Below are 15,499 nucleotides of genomic sequence, written 5' to 3' on the forward strand. Positions count from 1 at the left end.
TGAATACATGTCATTATACATTTGTCAAAACCATACAATGTACACCACCAAGAGGGAATGCTAATGTAAACTATGGACTCTGGGTGATAATGAGGTATCACTGTAGGTTCATCGATTATAACAGATATACCACTGTGGTAGAGGACGCTGGCAGTGGGAGAGGCTGTGCGTGTGAGGGGGACACGAAGTATATGAGAACTCTCTGTACCTTCCACTCAATTTTGAATCCATAGGCCGGGTGTGGATCACCATGTTGGCCAGGCTGGTCTCAAACTCCTGAGCCTAAACTGCTCTAAAAAATAAAGCATATAGGCCAGACGTGGTGGGTCACACCTGTAATCCCAGCACCTTGGGGGCCACAGCAGGAGGATCGCTTGAGGCCAGGAATTCAAGACCAGTCGGGGAAACATAGCAAGACCTTGTCTCTACCAAAAATTTTGAAAATTTAAATAAATAAGAAAGTGTATTAACTTTTTTAGAACCTGCTTAATCATTGCTCTAACTATAAATTCTGATTAGCAACTAGGTAAAATACAACACAGAGGTAACTGACACATACCTCTAGTTAGAGGTCATTAAACTAAACCATTTGACATGGATTATTCTGAACAGTGCAAAACCACTCCAAACATGAAAGTCAAACATAAGGAACTCTGGAAAAGCCATTTTATAATTGCTGAAGCATGAGTATAATTTAAAATTTATCCCTTTCTCAAAATTTATAATAGACACTGACAATCTTTGAGAAAAAATTCATTTGAATTAGAAACACTTTTAGCAGCTGTCTGTACTTCTTACTATATATCCCTGGATTCCACAGGCATATCAAGGAACTATAATAACTATTTCTATCAAGCTACCTACAGAACAAGAAGTGTTTTGGCTTAAGAAAGTAACTAAGACATGGAAATTTATTTTACCATTTTGATATCCTTTTTGGCTCTGTGAGAATCAGCTTTGGCCTGGTCATAGGTTAATGCTTTACTTCGTGCACACCACATACTCAGATTATGTAAAACCTAAAAGAATCACAAATAAGACAACGTCAAGATAGGAAAATCCTGTTGCTCCCCATCCCTACAAGATTGAAAGCATTACCTAAAAATAATCAACAACTGTTACATAATATATATTTAATTTACCTGTCTGATATCTTGATTGGCTCCCAAAATTATTTCATTCATTGCTGGAGGGGGAATCTTTAAACCTTCTTTAAATGCAATAGACATCATAGCACCCTGAAATTGACAAGGGAGGAGTCCTCAATGATTTTAACTCATATAATCAGATATTTTAAAAATATTTATCAGGTTTTTAAAAATTGACCCTTAAATAAATAGGCTAGTGTGATGGGAAACAAATTTCAATCATCATACCTTAATCTGTTCAACCCGAGGTCTTTGAAAACGAAGATCAAAACAATAATGAACCAGAGAGCGAATCTTGGGATGATTTCTATCATTGCACATACAAATAATGGGAATTTTAGTATGTTTTATCAGGCCAATTAATTCCTGAAAGGCAAGTTAGCAACACAAAAATAATTATTTTTAAAATGACAAATATCACACAAGGTAATTTTGGTTCTAAAAATCTCCTCAGCAACATGCCTTGACTGCCATGAGAGAATGACAATGTTTTAAAAATCTAAATTATCAATAGTGAAACTGCAAAAATACAGCACTTGAATTACCTGAATTCCTCCCCTATCCTCATTGCCTGCCATGCCATCTACTTCATCCATGATGAGAGCATGTTTCGTGCTTACTGAAGAGGCTGCTCCATCTGACCCAGGTTGAGGAGCAATGGGATGAGACAAAAACAAAATAACAATTGCTCAAAAACTGCTGCTCTGTAGAAAATTATGTAACAGATATTAAACTTCAAAAGCTACAAGAATATGCAGCACTGGGCTACAGAGTGTTGCTAAAGAAAAAAAAAGAATATGCAGCAAAGAGAAACTCTCCCTGCCACCCCTTCCCCTGAAGACCCCAATTCCCTTCCTAGAGACAAACAATAGTCTCTTACACGTCCTTTAAGAGATATTCTACACATATGTGCATAAAAATATACAACTGAGGATTTTTTTTTCTTTTTTTGAGATGGAGTTCCGCTCATTGCCCAAGCTGGAGTGCAATAACGCGATATTGGCTCACTGCAACCTCTGCCTCCCGGGTTCAAGCGATTATCTTGCCTCAGCCTCCCGAGTAGCTGAGATTACAGGTGCACACCAACACACCCGGCTAATTTCTGTATTTTTAGTAGAGATGGGTTTTCACCATGTTGACCAGGCTGGTCTCGAACTCCTGACCTCAGGTGATCCATCCGCCTCGGCCTCCTAAAGTGCTGGTATTACAGGCGTGAGCCAACATGCCCGGCCAGTTTTGTCATTTTATGTATTTTGGTGATTCATTCTTTATCTATAGATATAGAACACTTCATTTTTTAAGGCAATTTAATATTCCATCCTACACTTGTACCGCACTTTACTTAATCACCATTAATGAAATATACAGGATGCTTCCAAGCTTTTTTCTATTATGTCATACTAAATGACTATCCTTATCTATATGGCATATATATGCCAGTTTGCACATATATAAGTAAAGTAATAGCTAAATTCTAGCAACTGGAATTTCTGGGCTAACGGGTATGTGTAATTTGAGAAATACTGCCGGACTGCTCTCCAGAGTAGTACCAATCTACCCTCCCAACAGCCATGTCTAAGAGTGACATTTCCTGAGCAAATTCTTTTGAACAATGTGAAGGCACCAAGAATTCAGGTGACAAAACAACACACCATAGATGATTCTAAACAGGCACTGTGCGGTCCTTAACTTGAGCATCTTATTTTCCATGAACTTTGGCCATAGAGGACCACTAGCTACAACCTGAAACACAGTGGGCATTTGCACACTGTCTTCTCTTCTACTACCTTTGCCTGCAATGACCTCTTCCACCTCCAAATGGTTTTATTTCTCATTCTTTGAGGTCTTTCAAAACAATTATCACCCCTTTACTCAATGCCCCAAGCATAATTACTTCTTCATCTGCTGGCCTTATTACCTCACTGTGTATTACATACCTTATTACATACATACACAGAGTGAGGTTAATAAGGTAATGAAGTAGTAAGTCACACTGTATTACATACAGTTTTTTTATTTTCTCTCTCTACAGGATTCACCTGTGAATCCTCTAAAATCATATGAAAAATGCATTAAAATGTGCATGTACACATTTTTATCACATTCTCAGAAACCTCTAAGACCTACGAAAGGGTAAGTACTACCCCATAAGAATGATGTCAGAGGACTTCCTTATTCTCTTGTTAGCCCCAGAATTTAGTAGGGTGTTTGGCACACAACCTGTGTTCAATACTGGTTACTGAACATTGAAATGAACATATTTTTCTTATATCACAACAACAGCAGTTCAAAAAGCCACATACTTGAATAAAAGCCTTTGATGCTGGTATTGCTCAGTGACTCAGCAACAATCGCCTTCAAACTGCTCTTACTCCGGGTGTCACTTGCATTCAGTTCCACGTAGCTGTATCCCAATTCCTAATCAAAATATTGGAAACCACTGATGGCACAATACCAATTACCTCCACCACCCCCGCCAAGAAAGGCCAGTTAAGAAAGACAGAAGGTACAAACATCACATGAAAAACCATAGGTAAAAATATAAAGTATGATACTAACAGACAATGAGATTAACTATAGTATGCCTTACAATATTAGACATTTTTAGAATATCATATACATATATATAACATACACATATAAATACTAATAAATTTGGTCTTAGAACTTCAGCTGACAAATCACTAATCTGGAAGAGTATATTCAAACAAGCAATTTTACTAAATTTGCTTCTTAGAGTCCTAAAAAAAGAATTAAATATAATAATCCCAACAATTCAGTATCAGACACAGAATTAATCTATTATAAGATACCAGCCAGGTGTATTGGCTCACACCTGCAATTCCAGCACTTTTGGGAGGCCAAAGCAGATGGATCACTTGTTGTTAGGAGTTTGAGACCAGCTTGGCCAACATGGTGAAACCCCATCTGGACTACAAATACAAAAAATTAGCTGGGTGTGGTGGCGCGTGCCTGTAGTCTCAGCTACTCGGGAGGCTGAGGCACGAGAATCACTTGAACCTGGGAGGCAGAAGTTACACTGAACCGAGATCGTGCCACTGCACTCCAGCCTGGACGGCAGAGTAAAACTGTGTCCCAAAACAAAAAAATAAAATAAGATACCAAAAAGTAATTCTAAGATAATTGATAAAGTTAAATCATTCTTTGTCACGACACTATCCCACTAAACAATTTTCCTCTGAAATCAGGAAAATTCAAGTTATTCTGATTCATTTCCCAAAACTGATCAGTTTATGCCTTAATTTGTAAAAAATATAATGATAATAATAAAGGGAGAAAAAGAGTTGTGTTCACAATTGTAGGGACTAGGGAAAAAATATTGTTTTGCTTTTTCATTAATGTTTATAAATACAGTGAAAACAGATAAAATTTTATTTAAATTTTATGCAGATGCATACAACAAATACCAAAAGAAACCACAAGCTTATGCAGCAGAGGATTGAGAAATCCAGCAATAAATTTCTAATCTGGTATTTCATCATTCTGATACCAACACGTGAACTCTGATCTGCTCTAGCGCCTAAGCAAGTCAAGCTCTCCCGTTGTCTACAGGGATTCAGCAGCAACAGAGACAACAGGAACAAAGGCAGGACCACACAGTGCTGAAGAGTAGAACCCTGAGTCGTGCTACATGGGTGAAACCTGGGCCTCCACCCTCCTCCCTAAGCCTATTTCATTTCACACGTGTGGATGATGACAGTACAGATAATTATTCAGTACACAGAATTATTCAAGGGCATTAAGATATTTGCATCTTTCAGAGTCTAGAATACATGTTTTTGTTATCTATAACACACCCACGTGCTGAGCACGCTGCCTCGCTCATAGGTAAGTATTGCCTAGTACTTTAATTACCAATATTTTAAAAGGATTAAAATTACAAACATCACCAGAACCAAAACAGGTTCTAAAGGTTTTATTTTAGACAAATAAACACAGTTTATATATAGACACCACACACACACACACACACAGGCACACATGTGGGTACACGCTTTTATCTCCTAGCCATGACCACTTGAGGTTATCTGTCCAACCACACTGCGACAAAGTACCCACCTGACACACCAGGGAAGCTGTGGTGGTTTTGCCAACACCAGGAGGGCCTGACAGCAACGCTGCTTTAAAACTAGAGCCATCATCTTTGCCGGAAAATTTACCAAACTTTGCTGCTAGGAAAAAAGAAGTTCCAGAGTGTTAACCTATATCACCTAACAGAAATTCAGGCATGGCAGGGATAGTTGTGCCTAAACTTCGCATAGACAGCCATCCTCCAGTTTAGTTCTAAATTTGCAGAATATTTTCTACAAAACATAAACAAGTTTCCAGAGCATTCAGTGAAATTCTACTTCCTAGCTCACCTCCACCCAAAATAAAAAACTAAAACTAACTCACTTTAAAACTCTTGATTTGAAATAATAATTGTATGAGTTTCCTTCCCTGTGAATGCACAGGCCATGGAGCACGCTGCCGGGGCTCGATCCCGACTCCATCCATCCTCATGCCACCTCTCACCAGCCACGGTGAGTTAAAAGTAACTTAGCCCCTGTGACTGCCTCCTCCTTTGTTAGACAAGGAGAACAACAGTAAAGTTGCTACTAAGGATGTTGTGAGGACCGAATGGCTGAGCACAGAGCCATGCATGCTTCACTAAATGTTAACAAGCATAGTAGCTACATGGTCACAAGAAAAAAAACTGACTTGAAGATGCTGTGTCTGCAACTATCTTGTGCCCCTCAACACTAGACCAGCACTCTTCCTCCCCTCACCACGTGAGCACCTGGCACATACATCAGGCTCAACTCATACTCAATAACTGACAGAGACAATGGTTTTAAACCTACTGCCAGCAGGCATGCAGACAGGGACTACAGTTCACCTGAAGCTTTAAAACAGTCTTCTCGGCCAGGCACGGTGGCTCATGCCTATAATCTCAGCGTTTGGGGAGGCAGAGGCGGGTGGATCACATGGTCAGGGGTTCGAGACCAGCCTGGCCAGCATGGTGAAACCCCATCTCTACTAAAAATACAAAAAATTAGCCGGGCATGGTGGTGTGTACCTGTAGCCCCAGGTACTCAGCCTCCTGAACCCAAGCGGCAGAGGTTGCAGTGAGCCTAGATCACGCCACTGCACTCCAGCCTGGGCAATAGAGCGAGACTGTCTCAAAAAAAAAAAGTCGGCCGGGCGCGGTGGCTCACGCCTGTAATCCCAGCACTTTGGGAGGCCGAGGCGGGCGGATCACAAGGTCAGGAGATCGAGACCACGGTGAAACTCTGTCTCTACTAAAAATACAAAAAATTAGCCGGGCGCGGTTGTGGGCGCCTGTAGTCCCAGCTACTCGGGAGGCTGAGGCAGGAGAATGGCGTGAACCCAGGAGGCGGACCTTGCAGTGAGCCGAGATCGCGCCACTGCACTCCAGCCTGGGCGACAGAGCGAGACTCCGTCTCAAAAAAAAAAAAAAAAAAAAGTCTTCTCTGGGCACATGAAATGCCTGTCTCTCTTTTAGGGGAGATTTTATTAAGTTTCAGAATGAAAAAATGATTTAACTTAAATTGAGTCCTATACCATTACAATATATTATCTGTTTAAATAAACAGGCATCATCAGCAACGGTGATCGGCATCTAGTCATCACTGGTCTATGTTGACAACACTACTAAAACATTTGTGATCTCAAACCTCCGTTAAGAAATACTGTGGACATTAAATACATACTGGAGCTTTTCACTCTCCCCAATAAATACATCACAAACAAGGACAGAAACTACAGAAGCACAGGCCTATCAGGCCTGCCAGAGCAAATCGTGCTTGCTACCGGGAGTTGAGGCTGACTGCCCTGCACGCATGCCTCCGTTATTTATTCACACCTTTCCTCCTAGTGCCCTTGCCACTCAGGGGTCTTACTGTCACATGGCTTCAGACCTTGGGACACATACTCTTTCCTACCCAACACTCACCCCTCCCTCCCTTCGCCTAGCTACCTCCTACTTTGTTTCCAAGTCTTAGCTTAGCCATCCCTTCCTCCAGGACGGGAGGACACACACCCAGGCCCTGACCACACATCTTCATCCTCACAGCACCCTGGACTTACCCCTCTAGCAGTACTTGGCACAATACATTTTAATTGCTGGTTCAGATAAGCCTCCCCCACTGCCTGTGAACTCCTGAGAGGGACTGTTTTGTTCACAACACCACCAGCAGGGTCTAGTACTGCACCTGGGTTCAGATCAAGCTCTTAGTAAATGCTTGCTGACAGATGAATGAACCGTTAGATTTTCTTATATATGTGCCACTGAGCAATCACATGTTGATATACACACACACAAAAATGAGTGAGGCTGTAAAATCACCGTGTTTTTTATCTTCAGAAGAACTCTTGTGCCAGTTTCGGAGCCAGCGTAGGAGTTTGTTGGCACAGCTCTGGTCACCTTGCTGTCCAATTATGGTCTTGAGTGAGGTTGGCTTATATTTATCCACCCAGAGCAAATTTTCCACTTTGTTTTCACTGCTGTCATCAGCCAAATTCCTAGCCTTGCTGTCACCACTTGTTTCCTCGGCCACCTGCTCCTTGAAATCCAGGCCTCTCCAAAACACATCTGTTTCCTTTTTTATTGTCTTTGCCAAACTGTCCCTTTTGGAAGTCGGCTTGCTCTTTTTAGATTCCGATTCCTTTTTAGATGGACTAATTTTTCTTTTGCCTTGAACATTTTTTTGGGGTGTTCTCTCCAGTTTGGACTCTTTCTTCATCTTAAAGAGCAGAAAAGTGAGGAAAGAAGAAACCTGATGAAACATACAGAATTTCTATCCTGCTAAACGTACTACAGAGAGCAATCAGAGATATCCAGGTGGGCTATTCAGCCTGGGATGGTCTTGTCATGACAGACTTTCCTGTTTGTGGAAGTCACCACCTTCTAAACTATAAAAATTAACAAACACACCAGAAACCACCAAACGCAATTTCTAAAAGTGAGAACATGTTGGATTTTAGAAGTAATAAGTACTCCAATTTTAGTTTGGAAAAAACAAGGTATAGTGTTGAGATTTTTGTTTCAAAGTTTCCTAATTAAAAGTTAATGCCTCTACAAAAACTTGTACACAAATGTTGTTCACAACCATATTATAGCTAAAAGATGGAAACAATCCAAATGTCCATCAACTGAAAAAGAAACAAAATAGGGTGTCTCCATACCATGAAATATTATTTACCCATAACAAGGAGTGAAGTACTGACACATGCTACAACCCAGGTCAACCTTTAAACCGCTATGCTAATTGAAAGAAGCCAGACACAAAATGCCACATATTCTAATGTCTCCATTTACACATGAAATGTCCGGAACAGGAAAATCCATAGAGACAAAGCAGAGCTGTGATTGCCGGGGGTGGATAGAATGAGTGGCTGCTAATGGGTACAGGGTTTCTTTTTGGTGTGATGAAAATGTTCTGGAATTACACAGTGCTGATGGTTGCATACTCTGTTAAAATACTAAAAACCACTGATGTGTATGCTTTGTAAGGGTGGATTTTATAGTATGTAATATCTCAATTTTAAAAAAAAATTATTGCCTCTTTAGCAGCAGATGCTAAAATTAGTGGATGAATGTTTAAGGACAAGCAGTATATAAGCATAGTTTTAAAGTACCTCCCTCTCCTGCCAAGATAGTTATCAATTACAAAGGAAAAAATAGTCACTTTACTAGTGAAGAAACCCAGCACTAGTTTCAGTGGGATGCTGAATCATCTTAACCAAATAATCAAGGTTATCCTCACTAATAATAAGACATATTGACATCCTGTACCTATGAAAGGATGCACTGAGGACACAAGATCACATCTATGGTGTTCTTAGAAACAAAGGCATAACCTCAATCTAATCATGAGAAAACATCACAGATCCAAACTGAGAGACATTCCACAAAACTGACCAGTACTCATTTTAAAAGTGTCAAGGTTGTAAGAAGACAAGGAAAGACTGAAGAAATGTCATCGACTGGAGAAGACTAAGAAGACACAACTAAATGCAGTGTGGGGCCTGGAACAGAAGAACTACTACAGGGGAAAATGTAAGGTTCGAATAATATGTAGAGAGTAGTTAACAATAGGGCATCGATGTTAATTTCCTGGTTTTTATAACTATGCTATGGTTATGCAATCGAAATCATTCCCTAGATTTCTCTAACCAGAATAACCTGGGTGGACTATCTTGCCATTTAGGTGACAGAGCTGGGGACATTAAAATCTTGGAATGCTGGAAATCCTGTGTCCTGTGTGTACAATTGGATGGTCTACAGTGGGAATGAATGAGGCTAACTAGGAGAAACTGAGAGACAGAAACTGAAGGGGTCCTCAAAGCTTTGTAGTCTGTGGATCCAGTAGTTCCTAGACCAGATCCTCCCCGCCCATAGTTTAGTTATGTGAGCCAACATTTTTCCTTTTGCAAAAGCTAATACAGGCTAGGTGTCTGCACAACTTAAAAAATCCTAATACAGTTCTAATTGAAAACAAATTTATCATGCTGATACCTATTAACATATCCTTTAAGGAACTCCTAAACAATAACCTTTGCATAAAGTCAACGTGAGAATAGGGCTGGGCACAATGGCTCACACCTATAATCCCAGCACTTTGGGAGGCTGAGGTGGGAGAATCACTTGAGGTCAGGAGTTCAAGACCAGCCTGGCCAATATAGTGAAACTCCGTTGCTATTAAAAATATAAAAATAAGTGGGCGTGGTGGCAGGTCCCAGCTACTCAGGAGGCCGAGGCAGGAGAATCATTTGAACCCAGGAGACAGAAGTTGCGGTGAGCCGAGATCGCACCACTGCACTCCAACCTGAGGGACAGAGCTAGACTCTGTCTCAAAAAATTAAAAACTAGTAATAATAATAAGAAGAAGAAGAAAATTAGGAAAGTTTGATAAGTAGATAGGTTATACGCAATATACTGTCCTTTCTCTACTCATATTCCCTGACAAAGATAAGGAAAAACAACAAACTAGACATCTTAAAGCAGAGTCCTCCAGCTCAAAAGGAACTAAGGTGGTTCATTTGTGGTAGACAGGAATGTTAACCTTTCAGCCAACAAGCCTGTATCTACCCAAGACATAAGTCTATGAAATTAAAAAATTACTATACACCAACTTAAATAAATCACATTCATTTTATACAAACCTCAGTTTCAACTGCTATTTCGTACTTGGATTTCTTGCCTGGCATAGTTCGAATCAGATTCAACAGGCCATCTTCATCAATAATTTTTGTCCCCAAGGCTGCGGCCTGTTGATTAAAAATGCAGATCATCAAAACTGCATCCTACCATTCCTTTCTGTTAAAAAAAAAAAAAAAAAAAAAAATTCTAGGGCCTATTAGTAGGTGAAGAACCACATTTGTAAATTAGATAACACTGGAATTAAAAAAGAAAAACAAAAAATAGCACATTCATTGAAAAGGTAACATTGAAAAGAAAGAAAATAACAGATACATTCCCTAAGCGTAGCAGGTTGGCACAGGAAGTGGTCCATTACACTTTTGTGGACTGCTTTACCTTTCCTCCCCTAGGAAGGGGCAATGCCACTAGGGCCTAAGACCAGCTCTTCATACCTTCTCCCATATTGAATACATATGGCAGACATTTCCCCCACCTTCTTCCCTGCTGATGGAACTCCAATGTGTCCTTCTCCAAGTGATGAATTATGACTGGTCTAAGGCAACCAGAAACGTCTTGGTTCTTCCCAACCTCCCATACAGCTCTGAGTGACCAGGTGACAGCTCTGGCCAATGAGACTTACGTGAAATTCTATAAGAGGTGTTTCTGAGAGAACTCTTGTCAGGCCAGTCACAGCTCTTATGACATCCTGCCACTGTTCCCTTTTCCTACCTTGAATAAGAACTTAAATGCCTCGAGCTGCAGCTACCTTGCAACCACAAGGCAACATTCATGAGGACAAAAGCTAACACAATAAGGACAAAGGGAGAAACCACATCACTAGATGCTGAACTATCCCAGCAATACCTCCAGAATTCTTGGGGGAAAAATAAGCAGATGATTGTTTAAGCCACGGTTAATCAGGTATTCTGTTGTTTGTAGCTAAACACAATCCTACCCAGGAGGCCGCTGATTCTTTTTCTAAAAGCACCAATTTTAAAAAAACCTAAGATGTTGTATGCGGTGGCATACATAGGAATACTTCGGACTGGAAGAAAAAGAAAACTGCATTTGTTTCTATCTTCAAAAATAAAAAAAGACTTAAATACACTAAAAAAAAATCAAGTAAACAGGAACTATGCCTTCCATTGGAAAACCAAAATCCTGGTGTCAGAGCCAATAACACTTCTGTGGAGAAGAAATAATGTAGGCAAGAAATTATTTTTCTATTTCTTTCCTTCATTTAACTCTGAGTAAAGGGCAAATCACATCAAGAGTGTGCCAAGGCAGGCAGGAGGTGTCATGGTGTTGAGAACACAGCAGTACCCACCTTATCACTCTTGGACTGTCCACTATCACGACCCATGACAAGGTAATTTGTTTTCTTGCTGACATTTCCTGTTACTTTTCCCCCATAACGTTCAATTAGAGATTTGGCCTCATCTCGTTCAATAGACTCCAGCACGCCTGTGATTACAAATATAAGGCCTTCCAAGCAATTTTCAGCTCCCTAAAAACCAAAATGTTCAAGCAGAGAGGAAATTACATGGTAGCTTTCCAAAGAAACATTTGTCATCAAAACTGCAGGAAGTTGATTTTTCTCATTTCACATCATAAATAACCTTGGCATGGAAAGTTTGCTGGAAATTTACAGCAAAGAAGCACCACCTGAAATTAGATCCTAAGAAATTTTGATATGGCTAACATTTAATAAACTTACAAAACAAGCAGTGAAAAACATACATCCAACACTGTTAGCAAAGCTATTAAAATTACCCATTCATACTATTTTCCATTATGCCCTCTTCATATCTAAACCACTAGTTAACTTGCATAACTGTAAATAAACAACCAAATGCAATCCATCTATAGAAACTCTTGCTATTCAGGAAACTGCTTGTTCTTAAGAACTTTCCCAACAAGAATTAATAGAAGCAGGCATACTCCTATCATTTTGATGTTTCTGTCAATGTTTCCAAACAATGCACTTTAAAATCAGAATCACTTATCATTTTCATACACTTCTGATGCTTTTCATCACATTAGTGATCAGAAATGAGGTATAATTCCCCAATCCCTGCGTGCAAGAGCTAAGAAGGATCTTAACTGTCAGTTGAAGGGAGTTCTGCCCGAACTCATGGATTGTACAAGAACAAACTGCTGTTGGGTTTGATGGTCTGCCAATGGATTGTGGTGTGGCATATCTGAAGGCCACTGAATGCAACTTATAATGCTTAACAAAAATATTTACTGTTTCAGAGGAAAAAAGGAAGAAAACAGGCAACTCTTGCTATTGTTAAAAAGGGAAAGTTTTGATTCTAAAAAGCTAAGCGAGTGTGAGCTCGTGCCCTCCTCTCTGCTCATTACTCTATGATAGTAAATCTAGCAACCTGCTAGTAACTTAAAGGCAAGATCATATTATCTCTGGATTGGAAAGATAACTCTCATAATGTGTAATATAAAATAAGAGATACTTGCCAAAGAGAGCTGGATGGAAAAGACATTAAATCTTAATTGGAACTATGTATAGTTATATATTTTTGCAATGGTTCAATAAAATTATACAACGAAACAAAATGAAAGAAAAATTACACATGACATTCCAAGTTACTTATTACTCTTTTAACAGAGAATTGAGATTAACAAACTTAAAACAGGCTTGAAAAGCAGCAGCCAACCAAAATTCAAAGACTACCCCCATGTAAGTTCAATCCTTCACCATTCAGGTGAAGAATCTTTCTCGGAAGACAAAAAGAAACAGCTATGAATATGTTTGGAAAGAAAAGGTTTGACTAACATCTCAGGGTCCCTTGAAGGGGTTCTTGGATTGAAATGATCTACTGTAACACTACAGGAAGTTAACTACTTCTGAACAAACTCAAAACAACCCTGGAAAAATTGTACATGCAAGCCCCTATATCCCATATCCCAGATATCTATTATCTCCCAAATTATCCCCACTATGGCTCTGATTATCTTTTTACTTATCCAATCTTAGCACTTCTAGCCTCCCTACCAAAACTCTTCTATTCTAGAACTTGTCTAAGCTCTTACTCCAGGAGCAGCCAACCACCCTCAATATTCCCAACCTCTTCTCCAACATTCCCTCCATAGCCTTGCCTTCACTGAAACCTGGCTGTCCCCTCAGGGCACCACTTTGCCTGAAGTCCTCTCAAGCAGAACTTGTTTGGTCTCTCATACCCATGTACAGGAAGCAAGACTGGCATCTTCCTGCAGGCTCCCATAAAACCCATTAGCCCCTTAAGACTGACCTTCCCACTCCCCACTCCAGGTAGGGCTACACCATCTCTCCCTCTCTTTATGAGGGGAACTATTAATCTCTATATGCACTTACACATACCAAGCAAACTGAAAATTAAATTTATACATACATTGTATATGTTTCCACTCCCCTCCTGCCTTCTCAGAAATCTCATACTACAATTGATTCTCCTTCTCCTGCTGGTATAACTTCAATCTCTCCCTTTCTGGTAGGACCTATCCCATTAGCAAAATGCAAGCTTTAAATATCTCCTACCATAAAAATATCTCCTCCCCCTAAATCCCACTTTCCATTCTAGCTAGAAGTCATTTCCCCTTCTAGTCCTTCTAGCTAGAAGTCCTCCCACTTCTTTCTTCTTCACAGCCAAACTTATCAAAAATATCTACTTTTGCTGTCTCCATTTTGTCTCCTCACACTCACTCTTCCACCCACTTCCATCAGGCTCTGCCTCCACCGTCCTTAGCTCTTGCTAAGGCCACTAAGGATCATTAATTCATGTTACTAAATGCAACAATTTCTGGTCTTCCCTTACCTGGAATCTTAACAGCATGACAGACTTAATCACTCAATCATTTTTAAAACACTCTCTCTTCCCTTTGCTTCTGTGATCCCATGCTTATCAAACTTCTCTCCCACATTTGTAGCTGCTGCTTCTCAGTTTCCTTTTGGTTTCCACCCTCTTCTACTTCACAAAGAAGCAGGGGCCAAGGCCCTCTTCTCTTCTTGGTCTGTACTAGTTTACCAGATGATATTCCTCACTTCATGCCAAGAATGCCCAAGTTTTTCCATCAAGTTCTGACTTCTGTTCTAAGCTCCAGTCCCACATATCTGCTTATCTACTCAGCATCTCCATGTGGACATCTCACATAACCCTAATGCACAGTGTGGCCGACAACAAACTCATTATCATCTCCCAAACCAGCCCTGCCACCAATCGCATCAGCATCCACCAAGCTGCTTATGCCAATAACAAGATCATTCCCAATACTCTTTCTTCTCACCTTCCACTTCCAATTATCACCAAGTCCCATGGATTTTGCCTCTTCCAGTGAAACCTCTCCACTTTTCGACATTTCCACTGCTTCCCCAGACAAGTCCCTATCACTTCTCACCATCTCTCCTGATGATCTATTTATCTATTCCTGCCCCATCCACTGCACTTGGTACATCAGCAGCCAGAGCGATCTTTCAGAAATTCAAATCTGGTCATGTTATTCCTCCACTTTAAAATTCCTTCTCGGCTGCGCCCAGTGGCTCACGTATGTAATCCCAGCACTTTGGAAGGCCGAGGTGGGCAGATCACCTAAGGTCGAGAGTTCAAGACCAGCCTGACCAACACTGAGAAACCCCATCTCTACTAAAAATAAAAAATTAGCCGGGCATGGGGGCGCATGCCTATAATCCCAGCAACTCCAGAGGCTGAGGCAGGAGAATCGCTTGAACCCGGGAGGCGGAGGCTGCAGTGAGCCAAGATTGTGCCACTGCACTCCAGCCTGGGCAACAGGAGCAAAACTCCGTTTTCAAAAAAACAAAATAAAAATTCCTTCTCTTAGACAAAAGTAAACATTAGGCCCTGCAAGATGTGACCCTATTAACTTCTTTGGCCATTCTCATCCCTTGGTCACTATGCTCCAACTACCATAATTTTTCTTTCAGTTCCTCAAACATACCATGCAAGAACCTTCCCCCTGCGGGAACATCACACATTCTGGCCCCTCTGCCCAGACCACCACGCCATCACAACCCCTTCACACCTGTTGAATCCCTTTCATTCTTCAAGTCTCCATATAAATGTCACATTCTATATGCCCCACCGAGGACCAGGTTCCTCTGTTATACTCCCTAAGGGCATCTTAGATTTTTCCCTCATAGCACATATCCCAATTATAATTAAATTATTTATTT

The 15,499-nt window shown here is 40.4% G+C and overlaps 1 protein-coding gene across 4 annotated transcripts in view; it reads right to left on the reverse strand.

Annotated features, from left to right (window-relative positions):
* RFC1 (replication factor C subunit 1) overlaps positions 1-15,499 on the reverse strand; it is a 78,078-nt gene that overhangs the window by 10,835 nt on the left and 51,744 nt on the right. For 2 of the 4 annotated variants that reach the window (XM_074039566.1, XM_005554695.4), the window contains 9 exons: positions 11,642-11,821; positions 10,338-10,442; positions 7,519-7,915; positions 5,229-5,338; positions 3,452-3,566; positions 1,694-1,785; positions 1,377-1,514; positions 1,143-1,238; positions 921-1,019 (listed from right to left, as the gene is read on the reverse strand). In XM_074039566.1, coding sequence (XP_073895667.1) covers positions 921-1,019; positions 1,143-1,238; positions 1,377-1,514; positions 1,694-1,785; positions 3,452-3,566; positions 5,229-5,338; positions 7,519-7,915; positions 10,338-10,442; positions 11,642-11,821 — 1,332 coding nt within the window. Of the gene's footprint in view, positions 1-920; positions 1,020-1,142; positions 1,239-1,376; positions 1,515-1,693; positions 1,786-3,451; positions 3,567-5,228; positions 5,342-7,518; positions 7,916-10,337; positions 10,443-11,641; positions 11,822-15,499 lie in introns of all 4 variants that reach the window. The other 2 variants (XM_015450250.3, XM_005554694.4) reach the window with 1 other exon arrangement.

The sequence above is a fragment of the Macaca fascicularis genome, chromosome 5, assembly GCF_037993035.2.
Source record: "Macaca fascicularis isolate 582-1 chromosome 5, T2T-MFA8v1.1".
Taxonomy (NCBI): Eukaryota; Metazoa; Chordata; class Mammalia; order Primates; family Cercopithecidae; genus Macaca; species Macaca fascicularis.